Source organism: Cupressus sempervirens, chromosome 8, assembly GCF_028749045.1.
Source record: "Cupressus sempervirens isolate cs-2001-9-10 chromosome 8, ASM2874904v1, whole genome shotgun sequence".
In the NCBI taxonomy this organism is placed as follows: Eukaryota; Viridiplantae; Streptophyta; class Pinopsida; order Cupressales; family Cupressaceae; genus Cupressus; species Cupressus sempervirens.
This window is the reverse complement of record NC_143125.1, coordinates 585,179,290-585,206,667: the sequence shown is the minus strand read 5'-3', so window position 1 is coordinate 585,206,667 and position 27,378 is coordinate 585,179,290. Positions and strand designations below refer to the sequence as shown.

General features: G+C 35.7%; 1 protein-coding gene across 1 annotated transcript in view; it reads left to right on the top strand.

Moving 5' to 3' along the window:
• The window catches only part of LOC149543789 (programmed cell death 2 C-terminal domain-containing protein), a 46,770-nt gene extending 19,755 nt beyond the window's left edge, over nucleotides 1-27,015 (top strand). Inside the window, exons 6-8 of the mRNA XM_089798474.1 lie at nucleotides 25,477-25,714; nucleotides 25,899-26,106; nucleotides 26,396-27,015. Of these exons, the coding sequence (XP_089654600.1) occupies nucleotides 25,477-25,714; nucleotides 25,899-26,106; nucleotides 26,396-26,482 (533 nt within the window). The 3' untranslated portion in view covers nucleotides 26,483-27,015. The remainder of the gene's footprint in view (nucleotides 1-25,476; nucleotides 25,715-25,898; nucleotides 26,107-26,395) is intronic.
• Nucleotides 27,016-27,378: the final 363 nt, after the last annotated feature.

The window sequence follows — 27,378 nt, the reverse complement described above, 5'->3', positions numbered from 1 at the left end:
TGACATAAATGCTGTTGGTGAAGGATGGACTTGCACCAACAAAGGAAATTGATACCAAGACAACATATTCTCATGCAGTAGGAAAGCCATAGGATCATAGAAGACTTGAAAGCTGGAATCAGAATAGAGATGCCTTGAATCAGATAATACCAACACCAAATAGGATGAAGAGGAATAAGCAAATATGATGAGCTGAAACAAAAGCAGAAGTTGAATCTCAGGGTAGAAGATCTATCTCACGGCTACATGATTCAACGCATCCCATTTACCTTAATCTGTCTGAACTATCGTATAATGTGGTTTTGTACCCAAAACGATCTTAGCAAGACATTCAAATATCGCCATCATGTACTGCTTACGGATGTTGTCATTGCAACCATTAAACTGCCGATGTCCCTCCAAAATGCCATCACAAAAAAATAGATTGCTCGTCAACCTAGTGAAGACACAAAAACCGAGGCAGACAAAACACACTAGAAAATCAGAAATCTGATAAAGAAACTGACTGGATAAACCTGCAAAAGAAGTGTCTGGAAAAAATTCTTTATTTTGTTTGGTAAAAACAATCAGAAAACCCTAATTGGATTTAAGGATGACAAATCTAGATCCCAAAAGAAATGCACTGAAAGCCCTGATGTCGGAAATCTAAAAATTCAAAAATTTAGGGTTTCCATACAAAATTGTCTGAAAAAAAATTCTCAGAAAATGTGGTGGCAATAAATGATCTGAAAAATATCCCCACCCAAAAAAAAAATGCAGGCCCATGGGAGTAAAACACACAGACCAGGAAAAAAAAGCTAAGACAGATCGCCAAGCTGTAAGGCATGGTGGCCCTTTAAGGACAGAAACTGCCAAAAATTATGGGCACGAGTTGCAGGTAAAATAAAATAAAATCCGAGCGTGGGCTTCAGTCTTTGCAGCTGATGTTTCCGGGACACTGCGATTTTAGCAGCTGTGTAGAATAATAAAGACATTGGTCCTTGTCTTTTGTGGTAGTGGTTACTGAGTTGGCACAAACTGGTTGCTGGGTTGTTTGGTAGAAAACACCACTGATGTGGCTGATTTTTGTTTGTTTCTACCAAAAGTCCTGTACAAAATGCTGAAACAAAATCCCCACTTTGTTAAAAAAATGCTGAAAATAAGGAAAAGCGCTGTGACAAGATGCCACTAATAATATGCTGGGTTGTTTGGTAGAAAACACCACTGATGTGGCTGAGTTTTGTTTCTTTCTACAAAAAGTCCTGTAAAAAATGCCCAAACAAAACCCTCACTTTGTTAAAAAAATGCTGAAAATAAGGAAAAGCGACGTGACAAGACGCCACTAATAATAGCATTAAGAATAAAAGAAAGTTGTCTAAATAAAGACATCATCTAAATAAAGAACTCAATATGCAAACTAATAAGAAAGCCTAAATGACCATTAACTATGGTTCTAGAAGAACGAGTTAAATATAGTGAGATACTAAAAATATTTGAATAAAAACCACATCTACCCAAATGTGCCTTCACTTTGGAATGACTGCCCCACCAGATAAGATCAGAAAGATTGCCTCCTGTATTTGTATAACCCTTCTAACTATACTATAGGAAGAGTGTATTGCTACTACAGTGGTGATTTATGGCTTCTATATGTACAGTACTAAAGATTACTATAATGATTGCCTTCACCTTAGAAGACCAGAAAAGTTGAGTTGTCTTCAATACCCCTCTTTAATGATCTTCTTTAACAATAAGAGCAGTGCAGCAGTACTCACATAAATGAAATGGGTTTTAAAACCTTTTCTGTGAGCCATATTGCTTTTATAAATGCAATCTCAGTACCAAATTATTCTTTTTTCTGAAAAAATTGATTTTCCCCAAACAGCCTAATGTTTGGAAAAGAAAAGTTCTGGATGAAAGTTACAAACTTCAGCAGATGTATCGATATTTATAGGCCCTCTTCTTTTTTGTAGCTGCCTAGAGTCCAAGAATCTGTCTGTGATCCAAGATTTCTCTCAGATGCCGAGTTACCGACTGTTTGCAGTGGTTGGTTACTTATTTGACTGTTTTTTTTGAAATTAGATAGCTGTAGTTAATATGATAACTATAATTGGATGTTTTCTGGATTCAATTGTGTGTATTTCTCTGGATAACTATAATGCTAAAAATACACACAATTAAATCCAGAAAACGTTTATGGTAATTACAATGGATTGTGGAAATCTGATATCTGTGATATAATTGTTTGGCCACATTGTTTCCTTCCCGTCCAGGAAAAGTGCTGCCAGTTTCTGCATGAGCTTTTGGGAAACTATCTGAAAAAACTGAATTGGGAAACCACTTGATCTGCATTGATAGAGTTCCTTTGCAGCCAACAAGATAAGTAGTGCTTTGCACCTTGTAATTGGTGGTATTCTGAACAACAATCACAGTACTTTTGGTCAATGGTTGTTGAAGACCTGGAATGTAGTGTGAGGATGAGTGCGATAGGCTATACAGCTGAGCTCGTTCAAATTGACAACATTGTAGATGCCAAGGAAAGGTCAAAGTCATCAGGTAGAATGCATGGGTTTACTGTAAGGGCTTATTTGTATGAAGTCCCACATGAACACCAACTCAAGAAGAATGGGTTACTAGATGTTGATTGTGAAGTGTTTTGAGTTTCACTTGAATCCATTGTAGAATTTTCTGAATTTTTATGTGAAGCTTGGCCACATTTTGTGCAAATGAAGAAAAAATATCATTCTCTTTATGCTTGTAGGATGTACCCACAGCTGAAAGAGTGATTGATCATTATCTGATAAAGCGCCAAAGTTGGGAAGCCATGATAGACTTCTTAAAGAGAATTTTAGCTGGAAACATGTGTGGTATAGTGTTTGCCTTGCTGAATAACACGCAAATGTTGTTTTCTGCTGCCTATTTTCAAAGTTTTTGAGAGCATGGGTTAAGGTGTGATTAACAACTTCAGCCTGGCCATCAGTTTATGGACTAAATTAAGTGGAGAAATTTATCTTACAAGAAAGAAGCTTTCTGTTAAAGTTTTAGCTTCAGTCGGATAAATTCGAGATACATTGTTATTATTGGTAAATCATCATTTTCTATATATATGCGTATTCAAGTAATAACAATATATATTATTATATATAGTATATCATATACATATTATAGTATATATATATATATATATATATATATATATTATTATGAAATACATGTATTAATTAAATGATGATTAAACCTTGGAGACATGTCTCTCTCCTCCTCTCATATTTTATGAGATCCAAATCTGCATTTGGAACATATCAATTACAATGGCCATATTATTACATTTACAGAAAAGATCCATGTTATTTAACAAGGTATCAGAGCAGGACTGCATATGTAATAGAAGTAATATTGAAGAGACAACATGCTGATAAATGCAAATTGCATCACCACTGAATTAGATATGGGTTCCATTCATAGACAAAACAAATAAAATCTGATTGCATTGATTTGCATAATGCAATCTGAAAGGGCGAACTCGATCTAACTCACATTTACATACATTGAGACTACAGAAAAAAAATAAAAATGTATGTAAATATCAAATCAGATCCATCAAAGGTTATAGATGATATTGGCTGAATATGGGAACATGTGCTATGGATAATCATAATCCATTACATTGAAAATTGTTATAAATACCCTGCGTAAATACCCCACGATCTATGGGCAAGTGGTTCCCACTGCACACAAAGAAATGATGAAAGCGATAATGATTCTGCAGGCTATAGATTTGACTTTGGGAAAATATGACAGTTCTATATACAATTTAATATTATCAAGCGAGTAATGCATAAAAACAATATGTGGTGGTTCTACTAATTGACGTCACTCTTTACTTGATTACACCGTCAAGAGCACAAGGTGTTCTATAAATCCTCCCTAGCTAAGAGCGAGTATTAAAGTTGTAACTTCAGTTGGATAAATTCGATCTGAGGTACATTGTCATTATTGGTAAATCACCATTTTCTATATATATGCGTATTCAAGTAATAATAATACATATTATTATATATAGTATATCATATATATATATTATATTATATATAATACACACACACACACATATACACTAATCATTATTATGAAATATATGTATTTAATTAAATGATGATATAAACCTTGGAGACATGTCTCTTCTCTTCAAGAGACATGTCTTCTGTCTTCAAGAGACATGTCTCCTCTTCTCATATTTATATGAGATCCAAATCTGCATGTGGAACATATCAATTACAATGGCCAAATTATTACTTTTGCAGAAAAGATCCATGTTATTTAACACTTTCTCAATGTTAGCTAAAAGCCTAAAAGTAACTAAAGAATCATGATTTGTGATCTGAATTTCTGAAATAATAGGAAGTGACAGTTTGACATCTGATTCCTGTCCCCCCTGCCCCCCCACCTTTTGATCGGTAAAACATAATATGATACATTTATTGATATTAAAAGGCCAGATTACATATAAGAGCATTACGGCATCCTGCTTTTATATCTGAAATTCCTGATAATAAACTCACAGACCTAAATCCACCTACCCCTAGGCTTCCAAAAACCATCTTTCCAAAACCACCCTTGGAGTTTGCATAACATTTTTGAAAACATCCCCCGAAAAAACAAAAAACTATTGACTAATTATTTGTGTTCCACGGGGATGCGCCCTTATGGTTTTGGGGTCGTACCTATACCGGGGACGAAACAGGGACGTAGGGACGGATTTTGGACATCCCCTAAGTCGTCCCCTTGGCAAATTTGGAAACGTCCCCGAAACAGCCATTTTTTAACAGGAAACTTGGGGACGACCAGCAGTACCGGGGACGGTTTTGCCATCCCCTATCCGTCTATGAAACTGCTGGCTGTTCCCTTTTTTCCAGCCAATCCAGTAAAGGCAAAACGCCACCAAAAAAACATTTTTTTCTAATTTTTGCTGTTCGTGCGGCCCCTAGTCGTCTTAAAGACATAATAAAAATATGCAACCTATATATGGTCTATTAAAACATTATCTCTTCTAATCATTTTTAGATTTGACATACTTGCTAAGTGAAAGAAAAATAAATATAAGAGCAGTGGCAGGAGTAAGGAAAGATTGTTTTTAGTGAGGAAAGATTGTGTTGAGTATTTGCTAACTATTTTAGTTGGACGTCTCTTTATTTCATCTTGATTTGAGAATGGTACTTGGAGCCTTTAGGCATTTTGATCTTTGCTATATATGTATGTGATATTGATATATTGTTATAATGGAAGTATTTAGTATTTGCCATTTGATTAAATTCCATGTATTGATCTTCTAAAATGTCTATGGTGAATGTTTTATCAATGTTATGATACGCATATTCAAATTCTGTCTCTATATATATAAAAAAATCCCCTATATTTTTAATCGTCATCCCCAGAGATCCCGTCCCCTAAAGTTTGGCTTCGACCTGTACCCATACCGGAAACACATTCCCGTCCCCTAAAACGTCCCGCCCCTGGAAACTCCGTGGAGCATAGCTAATTACATATAACTTCAAAATGTCTCTCTTATAGAGTTGGTATATACTTCCTATGCAATGTGTCAGCTTGCCTGGATATCTGCTGCACTACCGACACTAATATGAAATGGGGAATGGTCCTAAGCTATCAAGTGATCGGACCAGCAGCCATAGGGCAGCTCGGGTTCTGACTTCTAGAGCTGGATTTGGCTTAGTCCAGCTGGACTTACCGAACCCAACTGGGGCCCTCTGCATGCAGAAGCTGGGGAAGACCAGAGTCCCTGTGATAAGCTGGACCTTGTATCGTGTGCAAATGCACCTCTTACAGAGACCCGACTGTGCCCTATTTCCACCATATTCCACCTAGATTATATCTCTGAATCAAAATAGGGATTTACATTTTCAAACACCACCAAAGCTTTGCAGAGCATTTTAAAACATCCTGGAACATATTTGCATCAAAATTTTGGCAATTCACCATTGCCCATAGACCCAGACCACACTGATGCTTATACATTTTAAAACCAAGAGCAAAACCAACCCTGTCACAGTTAAAAAGAAGCCATCCCTAATCTTACTCCTGAGTAGCAACATCTGGGTTAACATGCCTCCCAACCCTTCTGGTTTGGTTGTGGCGCGGGACCATCACTGGAAAATTCTCCACAATGCCATCTTCATGTTTCTGCAACTCGACTTTGAGGTTCAACCAAGCTTCCCAAGGTTCATTCAAATAGGTCTCTTTGTCATTCTTGCCCCACCACCTGATGAAAGGAATGAAACCAAATTCCTTCGCATCAACATCATATGCATAACATTCAGACATGTCTGTTCCCCATCCAGGGACTGCCCATTCAAGTATTGACTCCATGCCCAACAGAATATCATCATCAAAAAGAGATGTCATCATCCATCTCACAGTGTCGTCCTCGTCTTCCATCAGTAAGCCCCACGCCAACACCATGGAGACTGTCTACTTTAAGCTTCCACCTCCAGTGTTCTTGTAATTTGCTTCCCATAAAGAAGTGTCAACCCATCCTGACTTAAATAAGAAGAAAGCCTCCGACGATCATTTATGATCATGTCCTTTTCTAGCAGTAATAAAACAATGATTTGTTGTCACTCTCATAAGCTTCGTGCAGTCAAAAGACATTTACACCTTTCATCTGCCTTGAAGAGGTCATTACTGCCGCCATTTCTATTTGTAATAAGGGAATATAATCATTAAAGATTACCCCAAGATTGAAAGGCCATCTACCGCAATTAAGATGCTGACATACTTTCAAAAACTTTGCCTGACTGCAAACACCTACACCCCCTCATCATCAAGGGCCACATCACCATCTATAGTTGTTACTGCACACGTGGAATAATAGAGCCATTTGTACGAAAATTGTCAAATTTGAAATTGCCTTCCTGTGCGAAGGAAAGTGCACATTTAGAAAGTCTATCTGCCTCCATGTTTCCTTCTTTGCAAATATGAGAAACATTAAAATTGTCAAACTGTGTGAGAAATTCCTTAACTGCAGTCACAGTAGGTTGTAAGTGCCAGGCTGAGATAGCATCCTTTTCAATGGCATTGATGATGGTCATCGAATCCCCCTCTAAATGAATATTCTGAAAACCTAACGCTCTACCAAGACAAAGAGCCTCCAGAGCCGCCATTCCTTAAGCAAAACTGTTTGAGATGTTGTGATTGGATAAATGGATAGCTCCAATAGGTAGATTGTTGCTATTACAGTCTCTAAAAATAAACCCTGCTCCCGCCTTACCATCAGACTTTGCAGATGCCCCATTGAAATTGGCTTTTACCCACCCTGGGAGGGGATTAGGCCATCTGACTTTTAACCTATCCAACTTTCTTCTACCTGTGGCCTCCTGTCTGCTAATCCTATACTACTCTGCCAAGCTGTTTGCCAGGCTTTATCCATATTGGAGAAAGGCACATGTGTAGGAGTGCATGGAGTCGCAGCATTGACTGTTTCTTCAATTGCATGGTCAATTATGTTTTGAATCCTGTCTAGAGGTTCATCCTTACCTTGAAAGATGCGTCTGTTATGTTATTTCTATAGCTCCCATATAATGATGGAGGGGCATACTTGCCAGATCCATGCCAACAGAAAAAAAGATCCATGCCAACCCAATTTCCCCTGAACCATGGCCCAATCAGCAGAAGCCACCCTACAATTGAGTAACAAATGATCTGCATCCTCACACTACATTAGATCCCTCCCCTTAAATCTGCAACTAGCTGAGTACATGTATTCTGGATTGTAGAATTGAGCTTGCACATGGTGTCCATAGTTTTCTTCTGAGCAAATATGTCCTTGCAGTTGAGCTTGGAGGTGACTTTGAAGGATTTAGAGTGACTTTTGATGGAAATTGCACCATGACTGACATTGGCTCTTGCTAAATACCTTACCACTTGTTGCAATGATGATAAAGAGGCTTGCCTTTCTTTGCATTGGGATAATCTAGGCACAGAAATTCATCATGGGGTTTCAAGGAATTTTCCTCAATCGTGATGTTCTCTTTCTTCTTTTCACTTGTTGAGTCTTTTCCTTGTCTGGAATTGTTGCTCAGATGTTTGAGTTAACTACACCTGTATACCTGTATTCCGCCCTTTTGTACGTATGGGTACCTACAATGTGAGTTTGAAGATTTCATTACTTTCCTCAAGAGCCTTAGGCAATTCAACATGTTCTTGATATCTTTCTTCTGGTGCTCCTTACTGATTTCTGCACTGTTTCTTAGAAGTTGAACTCTGCAATCGTAAGGCTTTTTTGGATGCACAGAAAGCTAGTTGGAGCACTGGCACAGTGCATTTTTCATATGGGCTTTTTTAGATGAAGAGGGTGGTGGAGTATAGTGGGGTGGGTCAATTGTTATTTGGAGATGGCGAATTCTGTTCCCTTACCAACTTGCATTGGAAAGGATATGTCTGTTTATAGTCTTACACATTCCTTTTTCTCCCTTGTCTTCTATCTTCTTGAGTAGGCTTAAGGATGCTACTCTAATATTCTTTGGGGACTTTTTTCTTAATTGATGGAGTTGAATCTCACATTCTCTATGATCTTGAGCTCATTTGATAATAGTTCACCATTTGTTTTTGATGGAACTGCATTTAACTATCATATTTTTCATCATCATATATGAATTACTCCCCTTCCTGGAGATTTATATATATTAGGGTATGAGTCTCCTAGTAACTAGGATATATATTAAATTCTATTTAACCTATCCACTTAATGATTTTTAGTTAATATATATACTATATAGGTACCTTAAATCTTTCTACATAACTAAAATATGTAAATATTGATGATTTTTATATGTTTTCAGTATGGACAAAACTCAAAACTAACCCAATCCCTATTTCATCCCTCCTTTTGGATCCTAAACACCAGCATTCCTGAACCCCTTAACCTGATTTGCTAATATAGTATTTTCCTGAATGTTTTGAATTCTTTTCTTATTTAATATGCATGCAACCCTTTGGATGTGGATGTGATTGAATTTTTTTATGCTTTCTGGACTTGCAGCCATTTGTATTCCTTTGTCAGATGGAACTGTATTTCTCTCATCTCAATGTCATGGTGTCACATTCCTGATCCACCAAAATAGACAATCCCCTCTTGGTAGGGCGTTTTAGGAAATTTTCAATTACTAAGAATTGGGATTTACAGAAGAATACTGCCTTTGGACCACATATAAAGACGTCAGAAGCACAATGAAAAGATCTACTTCCAGATATTATGAATTTAGAAACATATTATTGTTCACTGATAGTTGAATTAATCTTAGAAATCCACAGTTCTTGTTCTTTCAGTGTGACTTGTGCAAGGACAATGATTTTCTCAGTTCAACACAAATGATTCTATTTATCTGGATTTTAAACAATAGTGGCCCAACCTTACAAGTCAGTATGCTATATTTTAATTTACCAGTTTCGGTATGGGTACTGGAAACTGGTATGGCAGTACACCAATTTGTTTTTCCTTGGGCATGGGTACAGATATATAATAAAAAATCATAAATCATAAGAATAATGTTAGTTATAATTACCAATACATAGAATATATCACAGTATGTTATTTATAAATATTTATAAGTAGTCTAATAGAATATAAAATCTATAGTATATTTACACCAAAGGTGTTCCTTACTTGAAAGGAACAATCTGCTGCTTGACATCAATGGTTGGAAGTTGTTTATAAGTGATGCACTACAATTGGGTTAATTTCAACCTTCCATTTCCTGACATTGATTTCATTGTTTTACCAGTCCTGTTTACTTGACACTGTATGTTCACAGCGAGAACTTTGGCAGGGCATCAAGGAGTGCTTGAAATTTCTTATTCACTAATGTCAGAATCAACAATGGTAGATAGGTTACGTTTCTGATGCACCATCAATTGTTTTATTGCAATTTACAGTGTCACTTCACATGTGTTACTCATATGAGAGGAAAAACAACACCCAATATTCCTATATTGGATTGAATGAATGAAACAAAAGTTTTTAATAACGCCCATGAAGCCAAGCAGCCTATGGGACCCATGGGTAGCTAGCAAACAAAATGAGTGAGTGAAAACCAAATGCAGCAGCCCCCACCAACTAGATCTCCAGCTTGGATCCTCTCTCCCCTTGTGTATCTAGACATGTCTCCCTCGCTCTATCCGTTCATTTATCCCTTTGACCCTCTCCCTCTTCCTACACATCTAGATCTAGATCTATCTCTTTGTGTCTCTATCTTGATATATCAATATTCCCTCTTCCATCTCTATCTCATCATCTTTTCATCTCTCTCTACCCCTATATACCATGATATCTCTAACTCTCTATATGTCAGTTCCTATCTCTCCCTTTTCATATATCTCCATGCCCCCCCCCCCTCTTTTATTTCTCCCCCTCCATTCCATCTCCGTTTTGATATCAATCCCCCCATCCCCTCTTTATTACAAACATAAAATAAGGCTATAGGTAATGGAACTTGATTGCCTTCTCCGACTCAAATGTTCCGTTTTAGTCACGTTTGAATCCACATAACTGGATGCATGGTTGCATTGAAGCTATCGCCTTTCCTTTAAGACATTTGTTGCACAAGCAACATCATTTGCTAAATGAACTACCAATTGACATCAAGTACTCTACATAAATGTAGAAAAAAAAAACCAAAACTTTCCCAATTGAACTTGTACACCTTTTTATTGTACCCATTGTACACAAAGGTGCAATTGCTAGTTATTATTATAATAAATAGTATACATGTTACAAACCACTGCCGATGACTCGTTAAATCAGCAGGTACAATCCAGCGCATGTTGTGACATTGGTGTCATTTGATCTCCCAGAAAATGCAGGCTTTGGGATGTGGAGACAGGGGAAGGACCTTAGGGAAATTAAAGACGAGACTTTAATTTAATAATTTTTGTTGCAGAGATGGGAAGTCAGAGCATTTGTTGAGATTCAGAGCTGGACCTTGAGTGAACTGAGAGCTTTCCTGAACTCAAATTCGAACATGTACCATAATTCTGCCATATGCAGGACTAAATAGCAGAACCTGGTAACTAAAGCTGTTATATTAGGAAACACCCATGAAAACTTCTCATTGATGTTACCGTGATTGTGGTTTGCAACGAATATTTCTTGAAATTCCATTTTCTGTTGCTTCTTTCTCTGCAAGTATTGTGTGTAGACCTATGGCTGCTGCTCAAGTTTTTGTTGGCTAGGAGCCACCTTATCATTTACATTAAACATGATTTGCTCAGAGTGACAATGAAATTGTACTCTTGCATCATCAAAACACCAAGGAACAACAAAACTTGCTGAGAGTGACAATGAAATTGTACTCTTACATCATCAAAACACCAAGGACCCACAAATTTTGTAGCCAGAGAAGAATGTGGACTTCCACAGGTTTATGTGAAGATACACAAGTTATCTCAATATGCAAAACATAAATATGCAGTGCAAAACAAAACAGTAGGCATTTTATTATTTAAGGTTTTTTATGTATGACATAGCAGAATGAAAGGAAATGCTAACACTATAACAGTCCCTAAACCATAAACATGAATCAAAAGAATTGAATTAGGCTTATTCAACGATTGTAGTGATGAAAGTATTCAGTTGACCTATTCAAAATAGCACAACTTCACAACTGTTGCAAATGGCCTGATTCATATTTTTACCAAATGCTTTATAACTTTCTCTATTCTAAAACATATTTTTTCTACTTCTTTCCCTCTTACATTGGTATTATACATTTGACTCTATACAAATGAATTATTTACTTCAAAATTTTGTAAGACTGGTCTAAAACGTTTATAGTCTATCCCATAGTAGCCTTCTTGACTTATGTGATTGTCTTGTTCAGAGACTAGACTTTGCACCAAAGTATTGAAATTTGTACATTCAAATATATTTGCAGCTAATTCATATTTGTGTACAGAATTTTTATTTTTGTTTAACTAATTCTAATATTTATGGTTAACTGTTTAATACCAACTTCCATTTAAGCAGCCGATCACTGAACCTGTGCAGTCCCCACTCACGGTGGTGTTTACAGGTTTTACTCCATGTGCCACTTATCGTCCTGGTAGGTTTCTTTCTAATTGGCACACAAGCCTATAGCATTTATGACTTAGTGTAACTAGGAGGATCACTATTGTGAAAAACTCCGAACAAGTAAGGCCCTAGTTGGTTTCTTTCTAAGTAGCAGACAAGCGTATGGTATTTAGGAGCTATCAGCAAGTTTGTATGACTAGGAGGATAGCTGATGTTTGAAACCATGAACAAGGAAGACCTTGGTATACGAGACTTGGCATAATATTTGTGTACATTACTTTTAAGTTATTAGTTTTAGTGTATGTTACCAAGTTCAGCAGTGGGAGCCTGGATGCAGGTCTGGGTTTAAGCTGGGTCTGTGTAAGGGTTTGCCTTTCCCGGCAGCACAGAAATCTCTGGGTACAAAATGCTGCAGAATTAGATTCAGCGTGGGATTAGTGTGCAAACAGTCAAGGTTCATTTAGTTTTGTCAACCTCTGAAATACCCTTAACAAGGAATTCTTTGCTGCTGAAACTGCAAAAAATAAAAAACCCTAAACGAATTGCTTCGCATTATCAGTAAGTACCACAGTTCGTTTCTGATGGAAGCTGCAATGAGAATCAGATTAGTGATGTCAAATCAGAATAACTCACACTGACAAGAACTAATTTAAAAAGTGTGGTGAATGTGTGAGATGGTTGAACTGGTGGGAAAATGACATGTGCCATAGGTATTAGAGCTAGATGTGCTTAAACACACATAAGGAGGCTTATGAAGATACATGCGAAAGAGGTAGGGCAGCTACCTTATGACCTTTGCATGCAAACATGTGTGAACAAGAGGTAGGGTAGGTAGGACTTGTCGAGTGATGACAAGTTTAGATCTTTTTCCATGTAAATGGATTCAACTGTTTGGCCATAAAGACACAATTCCTCTCCAAAGGGTCGGCCCAATGATGAATTTAATTGCCAAGATAATAAAGTCTACCAAGATTGATATTGAATGCTCTTCTGTGGTGTTGCTTGTACAGTGTGCTTGTTGGCCTTTGGCCTCAATGATTTACCTCATACATACTTTGTAATAGGGGGCATGCCAGCCCACACTTCCAAGATTGTTTATCCTTGAGCAAATTAAATTAAGATGATCAAGGAGGGAGTACTTGAGATGATCCTCAATCAGAAATGGTTTGTTATTACAACTTAGTGTTTGTGAAAATCTATTACACAATTTACTTCTGCTGCAATTATTTGATATGACGTAAAGTTGCCAAATTGAAACAGAATTGTTTTTGTCAAAACTAACAGCTTAACCAAGGTGTTTGAGATTTGCAAGGTTTGTAATTTGAAGGCAAGTTTTCTCTTATCTCTTGGTGAGAGGTAACAAGGCCATCTTGTAATAGCATCAGTTGCATTTGCAAGAAACTGATTAGGTCGGCTCTACGTGTGTGCACAATGTCTGTAGTGTCACGGATTTGGGGTATACCTGATTTTTGTCCTGAAGTAACAATTAAACAGCATTTTTTTGCAAATAGTTTTCTATATTTAAACAAGTAAATAAGCAAGAAAATTAAATAACATCTAATATATGGATCTAGTTTATAATTTTCTTTCCAATAATCAACCGCAGTAGGAGTTTAAGAGGAGAGCATGGTAGGGTGTTGGAACATTTGCCACAACTAAGTCCAGTGGCTCACAAGTGGTAGGAGCCTCATCCATCCAACCCAAGGTGGCCTACTTAGAAGGGGAACCCATTGATGCCCTCCCTACTCGTGTCTCCTTACTATCCTATATACAATTGCTTCCATTCTTTAGTTTACTTCTAACAATCAGCTATCATATAGATTGGAGTAGAAAGCATAATAGGATGTTTGGAACATTTTCCTCAATTAAGCACAAGTGTGTGATACAATACCTCTTGGCCCACAAGCGATGGGAACCTCATCCACCCAACATGTGATGGCCTACTTAGAAGGGGAGCCCATCTGTGCTGTCTGTACTTTTCTTTCTAACCTCTATGCAATTGTTTGTAGGAGAATAAATAACTTTATAAATACATTAAGAATCTAGATTGATTAGTAATTCACATTATTAACTATACTAAAATACACAAGAGGTTATTGTTAAGCAATGTCACATTGCATAACAATCACTTTCTTTATATTTTAATTGATTGTATTTGTAAAGTTTCTGCAAATTCTGCAATAAATCAGACTGAGATAATACCTTCTTTGTTGCTTGCTGAAGATGATCTTCTTTAGTTTAGACTTGAATTGTTTATCAATAGTATAAATACTATTCTGGGAATGCTCTTACTCTGCAATAATCCGAATAAGGCAGTAATGTAGAGGAGCAGACTTTATTTTGTATTGTGTGCTCTCTATCCTCATACTTACCCTATACTTATATTGAACCCAAGAGGAAGGATATGGCTCTTCTAAATCGGCCCTTATAATAAACACATAATTATCCTCCAAGATCGTTGTCTATTAGAAGATCAAATTAGATAGCAAACAAAGTTTAACAACTATGCAAACTAAACATTATTTAATGCTCCTAAATGAGACACCGATAAGGTAATTCATAAAGGGATATAAATAGGCAAATCCTACATGAGGATGTCCATGCTTTATCTGATCATGTACGATCTGCTGTTCAGATCAGTATGTTATCGAAGTTTCAAATTTCAAGTTTTGATACTTATACTGAGAGATAACATATCTAGCAATATCAATCAAAATGAATAAGCATAGATTGATACCCCATATCTATCTGAATCTTCTAAGCATGTGGTATCATAGAACACATGATACTATGTCATATTACCATCTTGTGATATGACTTATCACTCATGCTAGTGATAATGGTATTGCATGGAATGCAACATACAGGATAAAATCCGAAGAATGATTAAATTCTTCATTTATCCAAGTTTTGACTCATAGGTACTGGCAATCCTATATCACAACATGATCTTGAGTTAAGATCTACCAGAACACAGGATAGAATTCAGAGAATGATTAAATTCTTCCTTTATCCAAGTTGTGACTAATAGGCATAGAAATATCTACATCACAAAATGATTTTGAACTCATCTAGATTTGACAATAGTTCTCTATTGGAACTATTGTTAAACACATTATCTAAGAGATTATCTCATAATGTCTTTTATACAATTGTTCATTATCTCAGAGATCGTCACCTCTTAAATAATGAATACAAATGGTGAAGCCCATAATAGTCAATAGCCTGACAATAATAATTTTAATTAAAAATTATTAATAATTAAAGAATACAAATGTATTACAATTCAACCATACCAAGTCTTTTCCTAACGTGATCTATCTTCACTCAAGAGAGAGGTCTAGTAAGAATATCTGCTGTCTGATCTACAGTGCAAATGTATTCTAATTTTATAGTATTCCTATTTACCATATCTCTTACATAATGGTAAGGAATTTCAATATGCTTGGATCTGTCATGAAAAACTGGATTCACAGAAAGCTTGATGAAACTTTGATTATCACAATGAATAATAGTAGGATTCATGGGTTGACCAAATAATCCCACAAGTAACTTTCTGAGCCAAACTGCTTCTCGGGAGGCCTTTGCTGCGGCAATGTATTCAGCTTCTGTGGAACTTTGTGCTACTAATGCCTACTTTCTGCATGTCCAAGATATCATCGTTGACCCTAAACAGAAACATCTTGAAGTGCTTTTCCTATCAGTAACAATTCTAGCCCAATCTGAGTCTGTGTACCCATGTAAATCCAAGCCAACTTTCTCATACTTGAGCCCAAGATTAAGAGTGCCTTGTAAGTATCTCAAGATGTGTTTGACTGCAACTAGGAGAATCTCCTTTGGCTCACACATAAACTGACTTAAGGCATTAACACCATAAAAAATATTAGGTCTTGTATTTACCAAGTACATAAGAGACCCAATCATCTGTTTGTAAAGAGTAGAATCTATGGAAGATGATTCTGATGCTGCTTCCTTATGTTTATGTAGATTAGTCTCCACTGAAAAAGACATAGGCCTGCAGTTCCACATTCCAAATCTCTTCAAGATGTCTAATGTATACTTTCCTCGATTAAGTATGATGTTCTCAGAATTTTGCCATACTTCCAATCCTAGGAAGTAATGGAGGAGTCCTAAATCTTTCCTCTCAAATTCTCTGATTAGATCTTTCTTGCATTGATATATAAGATGATCATCACTTGTTATTAGTAAATCATCAACATACAGTATCAAAATTATCATATCATCTTTAGCCCTTTTATAACATAGATTTTGATCAGTGTCATTCTTGGAGAATCTTAAGCTGGTGAGATACTTATCAATCCTTTCATACCATGCCCTTGGAGCTTGTTTAAGCCCATAGAGAGCTTTCTTGAGCCTGCAAACAAAAACTTTAAGATTATGAGTTTCAAATCTTTCAGGTTGCTCCAAATATACCTCTTCTATAATCTTTCCATTCAAAAATGTTGTTTTTACATCCATCTGATGTACTTTCCATCCCTTCAGTGTTGCAATAGCTAGGACTACTCTTACAGAGGTGTATTTGGCAACATGAGCAAAGGTTTCTTCATTATCAATTCCCTCTTTCTGAGAGAATCCCCTGGCTACAAATCTGGTTTTATATTTTTCAATGCTACCATCAGCAACATGCTTGATTTTAAATATCCACTTAGAAGAAACAACGGATTTTCCTTCAGGTCTTGGAACAATTTCCCAAACATCATTCTTAATAATGGATTGGTATTCTTCTATCATAGCAAATTTCCAAGCTGTATGTTTAATAGCATTTGAAACATTGGTTGGTTTTGATTTAGATAAACCACTCATGTTTGTTGCATAATTAGAAAATCTTTTGGGTCTTTTGCTTTCTCTAAGGTTCCAGATGGTGCAACGAAGTCTTGTGCTTCCTCTACTGTCTTAATGGCCCAAAATGGTATTTTCTTTGGATTTTGAGTTTCCTCAAGATTAAGATTTTGAATTTCATCTTCAATTTCTTCAATGTTCTCCCTCTGAAACTTAGATTCAGTATTTTCTTCAGAACTAGGTAAGGGAGAGGGTTCTCCAAAACTTAGGGCTCTTTTGAACGCTAAATCTTCTTCAAATATTACATCCCTACTAAGTTAAATGTTTTTCTGACTAGGTATGAAAATCCTATATATGCTTTAGATGTTTCACTATACCCAACAAAAATACCTTTCCTCCCTGAGGGTTCTAACTTAGTTCTCTTTTCTTTTGGAACATGTATATATACTGGGCACCCAAAAATCCTAAGATGACCTATATTAGGTTTAACCTTAGTAAATACTTCTTCGAGAGTTTTATTTTTAAGGTAGAAATGAGGACTCTTGTTTTGAATATAGACAAAAGTACAAGAGGCTTTTGCCCAAAGATAATATTCTAAATTTTGATCAAATATCATAGCTCTTGTTGCTTCTATAATTGTTCTATTCTTCCTTTCTGCTACCTCGTTTTGTTGTGGGTTATAAGGAATGGTATACTCCCTCTTAATTCCTGTTTCTTTACAAAACTCTTTAAACAAATCTGAAGTATATTTTCCTCCATTATTAGTCCCAAGAGTTTTAATTTTGTGTCCTGATAAGTTTTCAGTGAAGGTTTTGAATTCTTTCAATCTCTTAAGGATTTCTTCTGATTCTTTACACTTTAAGAAGTAAATCCAAGTTTTCCTAGAGAAGTCATCTATAAAAAGTATATAATGCTAGAATCCTCCAAGAGACGGAACGGACATAGGTCCGGTCCACATAAATTTGAGTGGATTAATTCCAAAACATTGTTAGTTTTTTTAGTGCTATCATGAAATGGACTTTTGGTGTTCTTACCCAGAGTGCATCCTTTGCATATGCTTGAGTGATCTTTATTCAACTTAGGTAAACTAGTTACCATCTTTTCCATAGTTGGTAAGGTTTTGAAATTTAGATGTCCTAACTTTCTATGCCATATTTCGTTTATATTAGCAGCTTCATGAATTAAGACTTGAATAGGTTTACAAGGTTCTGTATTTAATTCATACAAGTATCCCTTTCTTTGACCAATCAACTTTGATTTCTTAAATGAAGAGTTCTTAGACTAGATCATTACTTTACCATCCGTGAATGCAACATTATGTCCATCATCTTCAAGTGTTGTAACTGAGATTAGATTCCTTTTTATCCTTGGTACATAGAGTACTCCTTTGAGATCTAGAGAACTACACGATTTTAGTATCAAGGTGCAATTCCCAATTCCATTGACTAAATGAGCGGAATTATCATCAATGGTAACTTTGCCATCAACTTCTTAAGATATAGAGTCCAGTGCCTCTTTCTATCCTGTAATGTGTCGAGATGATCCACTATCAGTTGCCCATGCTTTGCTTGATACTTAATTTGATAGTGCAGAATACAATACACAATTCTCAGGATCATAGTTAGCTTCTTTCCTAGTAATGTTTGTACAGTTTACTTGCTGCTTTGTTTTGTCAGGGCAATTAGATCTATATTGTCCAAATTTTTCACACTTGAAACATTTTATTTTGGATAGATCTTTCTTAGGTTTGTCATTTCTTTGATTACCCTTCTTCTTGAAGTGCTTCTTCTTACCTCTATAGGAATTTGTATTGAGAACATCAAGTTCTTCATCTTCAATTTTCAATCTTCCTCCTTTCTTAAGTTTCCTAGATTCTTCTTGTAGGCAATCTCCTTTAAGTCTATTAAAGTTCGGAAGATTGTCTCCAGCACTTACTCCTTGTGAGAACGTTTCCCATGAATCTAGTAATCCATCTATAGCCATAAGTCTTAGTTCCTTGTCTTCAATTATGGTCCCTATACTTGCAAGTTCGTCTCTTAGACTAGCCACCCTTAGGAAGTAAGAGTTCATAGATTCTCCCTTCTTTATCTGAATATGATTTAGTTGCCTTTTTAGTGCAAGGGTTCTAGTCGCATTGTTAACTTCATATGTATTTAATAGTGCATTCATCATATGAAATGTTGTTTGATGTTTCATTAGCATAAGTACTATTTCATTTTTCACTCCATCTAATATGATCTGCATGGCTTTCCTGTTTCTTTTACTCCAGATAGTTTTATTAGGTTCAACAATAGGTTACTTGGATGCTGAATCAACAAATTGTTTCACATCACTGTCTTCAAGAATCATCATAATTCTGAATTTCCAAGCAACAAAGTGTTCTTTCCCATCAAACCTGTCCTCGGGTCTGATTGTGCTTGCCATTGAAGATAGAAGGATGTTGCTAGATATATGAAGTCTGATTGTTGAATTTGTAGGGCCTAGGTTTGACTATCAGAGCTCTAATACCATGTAAAGTTTCTACAAATTCTGCTATAAATCAGACTGAGATAATACCTTCTTTGTTGCTTGCTGAAGATGATCTTCATTAGTTCAGACTTGAAGTGTTTATCAATAGTATAAATACTATTCTGGAAATTTTCTTATCCTGCAATAATTCGAATAAGGCAGTAATGTAGGGGAACAGATTTTATTTTGTATTGTGTGTTCTCTATCCTTATACTTACCCTATACTTATATTGAACCCAAGAGGCATGTCCTTACAAAGGATATGACTCTTCTAGGTCGGTCCTTATAGTAAACACATAATTATCCTCCAAGATTGGCGTCTATTAGAAGATCAAATTAGATAGCAATCAAAGTTTAACAACTATGCCAACTAAACATTATTTAATGCTCCTAAATGAGATGCCGATAAGGTAATTCATAAAGGGATATAAATAGGCAAATCCGACATGAGGATGTCCATGCTTTATCTGATCATATATGATCTGCTGTTCAGATCAGTATGTTATCGAAGTTACATAGAATTAATAGTATGATCTGAGGTATTGGTGAGTTATGATTGAGTGATTGTTGATTAGATGATTGATGATGTAATGAATTCTGGTTTGATAAATTGGTGAATGATGATTGAATAAATGCTAATTTGATAGAGAGATGCTTGATTGCTAAATTGTTTGTTTTCTTGATCCCAAAATGAAGTGATGATTGATTTGTATTTTATTATTGTTTGCTTGATCTTGCTAATTGATTGTTTGCTTCATTTTTTGTGGGACTAATAATTGATGGATGAATGAAGGATTTGTTTTAATGGATTCATGACTGATGATTGATAAGTTATTCCTTCGTGCTTGGAATGAATTATCCTTTATGTTTTGTTGGTGGAAGACTCACCACCTTTCATAAGAATTGAGTCACCACTTTGCATTGTTGCCTTCAAGAATAATAAATTATTCTCCAAATTGATCTCCCTTTGGATCTCCTCATGGAAACCTTCTCCCCTTTATATCTTCCAATATTAGGGAGAGTCATGCCTCTGTAACATGTCTGCCATTTGCAATGGTCACAATCTTTATCATTTCTGCCCTTCAGGACAGTCACAACCTTTCATAATTACCACCCTCCGAAAGGGTCACAAGCCTTCATCATTTTTGCCCTTTATAAAGTCACCATATTTCATAATTACCATCCTTTCAAAGAATCACAAGCCTTTATCATTGCTGCTCTTCAAAAGAGTCACTAACTTGATTCCAATGCCCCATTCTTTCTTCGTTTCTCTATATTCTCCCCCCAAATGAATTTCTCTCCTCTCCCTTTTATATCTCATTTTTTTAGGGAGACAACTTATCATTTCATGCCTTTTGAGCATTCATTAAACTTAACTAAATTTAAATTTTTAAATTTCTTTTTTTTTTTATACTTAAATTTCTTTTTTTTAAAATTAGTAAATCCTATCTCGAAAAGGGGCATTATAATCTCATAAATATCTCTTTGAAGCAAGGGTGATCTTTCCACATATTAACATGACGATCAGAAGCATGACCATAGTTCCTGGACTCTCCAAAACTTTCCTAGTCTTGGCGAGTTTTGAGTTGAGTCACCCTGTCCAAGTTGCAATGACACATGACTCTCCAGACACTAGGCCTAGGCAAAACTCCCCAGAAACCTAGTTTTGCTGACTCCTGCAGATATTTTGCCGAGTCCTGAGTCGAGTCAGCTTTGTTTTATTGGTGCCAAGTCTGAGTCTAGGAACTGTGAGTATGACACACATCTATGGCCTTAAATGCAATGTGTTTCTCTTAAATGAATTTATATCTTTTTGGTTTATTTTATTATTTCACATTCCATAATTAGTTCAATCATAAAATTTCAAAAATTCTTCTCTTTCAATGTATGTTATTAGATTTTGGCTTTGAAAAAAGAAGAAATATTATCTTCCTGTCTTTGAGATCATGATGTGGGAATTTAGTTTGCATGTGCTTTTATTGCAAGTGAAGATTTTAACAGTAATATTTTTTTTTGAGAACTTAGTCCTGATCTCACCCAAACCCAACTGTATTTGCTGGAGTGAACCTTTTTTATGTCTTCCTAACATAAGGAGGCTAATGAGTATTATCAGTTAGGGACACAATAATCTCATGTTTATTAAAATTTTTGAGCCTTGATCTTGAAACCTTGATATGTTATAGAATTTAGAGTCATTTGAGTGACTAAGTTCCAATGTGCCTTAGGTCTGCATATACAGAGAACATCGATTCTGGTAATCCATGTGTACCTTGCTGTATTGGTTGCATAACATGTTACCTCTGATGTTGCATTTCTCCAATGATACCATGCATTCAGAGGTTGATTAGAACGGAATGCTGCATATAATATTGGATTTTCTGATTGATGCAACCCCTCAAACATTTTTTTGCTTGTCTAAGCTAGTAACAATAAATAATGGCTGAACCTTAGGTTCCCATATGACACAAGGTTGAAGATGTTTGACATGTATATGCTATTTCCCTGTGAAGCTAGATTTGTCAAGACTTGGATAAGATAATTATCTAATCTTTCCTTTTGGCATGAGAGTTTAGAGCTCTTGGATTTTATGATTGATAAGATGTCAATTGCTTTAGCATCAATCTCTGGTATCTGGTATGACCATTTTGGTTATTTAGTTGTGAATGTATATATTGAAATTACTCTTATGGTTGGATATTGACGTGTTGGTAAAGCTAGGTGGTAGTTGAGACTAAATGCTATCATGACCAAATCTGTGCAGTGCATACCATGCTCATGGATGGGCTAGAATCAAATCTTAGAAGACATGTGGTGGTTACTATAAATGCAAGACTTGTCCCTAAGTTCTGTTGTATGCTGTTGGTTGAACTTATGGTTTGTGTCATTCTTTCAACTCAGAACAGTTTATCAGTATTTGATAATGATGCATGTTGGTTTCCCTTTGGCATTTGTCCTTGTTTGAGATTCATTATACTCGGGCCTTGGCAGATACCTTTCGAGTCTTTTCAATTTTGATTTTGTCCAGCTTGGAAAACATAGTTATTATTGTGATCACATGGATTCTTGATTAGGATCCATGTTCTCTTGTCACAGGTGTGGCCTAGCTACTGCTCCTTTAATGTTCCACGGTTATGCCTTGATATTGTTTGTCATGGCTATTATTCTTAATATATTTCCTTTTTCATGTTATGACAATTTGTAGGCACCTTACTATACTAATGAAAAGATCATATATTGTCAATGCATGGCGTTTGAGCCCTTGCATTCTCACACATTCTTCCTTCCTATCATCTGTCATGCACCTCAGAGATTTCCATCTGATTGTCATGTTCTTATCCCTTTTTGTCTACAACAGTTTGTAATATGATGTATGATGCCTGTCATGGGTGTAATAAAAAAGGTCTTTCTAGATTACAGTGAGACCCACATCACTTTATTTTGGATGCAAGATTATGGTTGCCAGGAAGTGCTATTTTCATCGCTTTTGAACATAAGTAATCATAAGACACATGGTGTAAACATGCCAAAAACAAGCAAAAACATAAATACGCTTAAGACACAATTTATCCATGATAAAGGCAGACCTCAAGTAAACGCACTAGAAACACATCATACACAAAGCAAACACACATAAGAAGCATACACAAAGCACAATACATGCATTAGAAAGGCACAAACACGCATGGAGTAAACTATTACGATAATAGATAGCTTCTATTATTAGTTAATGGTTATCTATTTGTAATCTATTGTAAATATTAGAATGTTTCTAATATCAAGCAAATATTTACCAATTACTTTGTAATATGATATCAGAGCCATTTCTTTATATACTTTCAAAAATCATAATTTCTATTATGAAATTTTCAGACACTATTTTCGCAATTATTTTTCTGAAATATTTGCTTATTTGCTTCCAAAACCTCTGGTTTAACTAGGGTTTTCTGCCAAAAAATTGCACCATTTTGTCTGTGATTCCTGCGATTTTTTCTGGTCTGCAAACTCGCGCCCTCCTATCAGCAACTAGTGCGACTGAATCCTCTGAAAATTGAGGGTTATTCTCTGCTGTTCACGTGGAGGTCTGTTGGGTGCCATTTATCTGCAACTCACGCCTAGATTTTTCTGCCATTTGCATCCAAATTTCTCTGAAAATCGCGTGTCTGTTTTGTGGCCCGTTTTTTCCATTTTTTTTAACATGCTGAAAACAAGCAAAAACATAAATATGCCTGAGGCACAATGTATCCGTGATAGAGGCACACCTGGAGTAAACAAGCTAGAAACACATACACAAAACAAACACACATAAGAAGCATACACAAAGCACAAGACATGCATTAGAAAGGCACAAATACGCATGGAGTAAACAAGCAGAAAACATGCCAGGCATGAAGCAAACACATAATTACACAAAAGAGAAAGCATACATTTAACACACAAAGCATAGATGAGACAACATATCAGAGGTGAAGCAAACATAAATATATGTAAGACATGACGTATACAGATAAATATAAGACATGACGTATACAGATAAATATATGTAAGAAATGAAGCATAACACTCGAGGCACTTATATACATGTAAGGCATCAAGCATGTAATGTTGGCCTACTTTACTTTACTTTTTGTTTTTGTTTTATTTTTGTTAAAGTAGATTTTTCCCACAGGCTGGCAGGATTAATGCTTTGATAGCAATTGTAATTCCCCTTTTGGGATAACCTGGTTTTTGCCCAAAACTAACAATTCCAATAATATAGATTATTTAGTAGAATATTCTTTCATTAAATTACATGACAGCAGTTGAACTTAGGAAAATATTAGGGGTTTTATGAAAAAGCACAATAGGGCGCTGGGAGATTGTTCTCCATAACCGAGTACAAGGGCGTGAAACATCCATGACAATAAAACCCCTTAGTCCACAAGCAAGCCAACTTGAGATGGTTTTAGTTGAGGGCACCAGTCTACTGCATCTCCCTACCATGTTTCGTTATCCTTTTGTCAATCTAATAAATATTGGATTCAATCATGTGATGTACCAATTACCTTGGAAATATATTTAATGTACTGTGTCTTTTTGCCTTGTAATTCAGATTCTAATAACCCAATTATCCCAAGCAGATCTATTCTCGTTATTTATTCCCACTTGATATATTCTGTCTCATTTTCTTTGTTGTTTAGATTTTTTATTCTTTCTATTTTCCCCTTGTCATTCCATTCCTTGATGCCCACTTCAAATGAATACAATCCAATATGAGGGAGGGAGAAGTCATGCCTCTTCAATGTTTCTACCGCTTTGAAAGTCAACTCTTCCTCTTAATTCGTGGCTTAAATATATTTTAATTATATCTTATTCTAGGAAATCACTGTCAGTTGAGATTAAACATAATCATTGCTCTTGGCGTCTTTAATAATGGAACACAGTGTTTCAAACTTAATCAGCTTCTTGCTTTAATCTTAATTTCTGCTCATTAGTTATTATGTGTTTGGTGCTGCTCTGTATGAATCACTATTAATTAGTAGTCGTTTTTCCTCAATGTCATGTTAAGTTGGGTGATTAAAGCAGATTTAAATACCTTGACTTGGGTGTTAATAACGAAGTCATTTAAGAATTATTTAATTACTTCAATTCCTCATGGTAGTGATTCTGTAATAGTCGGCCACAGAGAGAGAGAGAATTCCTCTCCAAGGAGTTGGTCCAATGAATAATAATAATTTTGTTATTATTTCTTAAATTTCAATGCCATGAGAATAAAGTCAGCCAAGATTAATGTCGAATGCTTTTCACCAGTGATGTTTACAGTGTGGTTTAATGGCCTTTGGCCTCAATGATTTACCTCATACTTCTTTTGTAACACGAAGCATGAACTTTATTACTTAATTTTCAGTTTCTTTCATTTTAATATGTCTATGGTTTCTAATGGTCCCGATTGTCTACTTTATCCACATGTAGATTATTCTTTTGTTGGACAACTCAAATTTTTGCAAACTTAACACTCTCTCTCTCTCTCTCTCTCTCTCTCTCTCTCTCTCTCTCTCTCTATATATATATATATATATATATATATATATAAATATATAATGACTACCATATTTTTGTCATTGATGCAGTGCTTCCATGTTTTTATATCTACTCGCAAATAGAGTCACAACCATCTCGAGGCAGCGGGGCTTTGTCCGCTTTGTATACATCTGTGGATTATCAAGCAGCACATAATTATGTCACCGAAGATGCAAATGGTGAAACCTGGGAAGGGGAAGAATATGAGCATGCCAGGGCTTTGAATGTCGATAGAACCTATCTTAAATTCAAGAAGAGGCTTGACTGGTACCCAGAGCAATGCATCAGGTATTAAGTTACAATACATATTGGTTGTTGATGTGAATTTTGTTTAACATTACGGAAAAAGGGCAGATAAGAAGAGTTTTCTACTTCTTGATGTTTCCAAAGCAGTTGCCTTCCTAAACATATGCAGAAATGTGTATAGAGCTTCTGGATGATGTTAGATTCTTAAAGTGGGTATTCTTTTCAGATATTGCTTTGGAGGTCAACCGCTGTTGGCAAATAAAGATCAAGGAGATCCCGGTGTTTGTTCGCTATGTGGAGGACCTCGAGTTTATGAAATGCAATTGATGCCACCTCTGCTATATTATTTGCAGCAGGCTTGCAAGGATTCAGAGTGTCTGTATTTAGCAAATAATTGGGAATGGCTGACACTTCTTGTGTATACTTGTGCCCAGGTATGCAGTGGAGGATAATGAACACTAATTGATTTATTTGTTTATGGACAGTTGTAGATTTCAGTGATGAGAACACACACACACACATATGCAGCAACATATTTATGAGAATGTAGAAAAAATGATAGAAGAAAAATAGTTTGAGTATGGTTTAATTTCTATTGTGCATTATGTAGTTTCTCCAATTCTGTTATATTTTAGTTTTAATTTTTTATGCTGTTAACCGTTTTCACATATCCTTTATTATTGAATACCTTTAGCGGCCATTTAATGCAATTTTCATTTGCAGAGCTGTGCAGGAACCAGAGGAGATGGCGATGGGGAAACAGAGTGGCTTGTCGTAGAGGAAGCCACTATTATTCAATATGAAACATGATTCTTTATTTCCAATTTCACATTTGTTAAGTTAATTGACAAATTATATGGCAGAAGCAATTTTTCCGAGGATGGGGTTTTTTAATTTCCCCAAAAATAATCAATCTTTCAACTGGGCAAAAATATTCAGCATTTTCTTGGAGAGCCACTGGTTTGAATGTGCAGCGTTTTCAACAACGGAACATTGCTCGACATCTTCATCAAATCTCAAGTCGGCAGGATAATTTTCACTATAAACTTAATTATTTCTAATCTGTAGCTAGCAGTGGATTTGAGCAGGACTAAGAATGTTTTATTGTTTAGGTGTACACTTTAGTTGATAGACTCGTGTTTAATATAAAGGCATTCAATCTGAAGCTTGTCCTGAAAAAACAATTGGCTACGGATTTGGATTGTAAGATTAATGCCTCATCATTAATAAAAAGGCACACGTAATAAGATGTGTGAGCACTTGCGTATACTCTTAAAACAGCCGAAAGTGGTATTATGTTTATTGAGACTTCAAAATGTAATATGGACTAACTTTTTGTGTTTGACTGGATCTGGTTTATACGACGAATAAACTGCAAATGGCGACTGAGCATATCGTATGTGGCGTAAGGAATTTGTGCTTAAGCACTCATTTAGTTCTGAGCTTTTGAGATTATCTAAAATATGTTGTTCAGAGGATCCAGTAGTTAAAAGTGAGTTATAATTAGGGGAGAGGTTCCAGTAGTTGAGTACTGCATCTGTTAATTTATTATTTTACTTATTTTAATGTTGTAATTTCAAAATTGTTAGTGTTGATCACTAGTATTGTTAATAGTTAGATGTAAAAGAAGTGCTAATCTCATGAACTAAGTAGGTAATTAAATGTATTCTTTGGATCATTTAATTGCTACTTAGCTATTGTTAGTG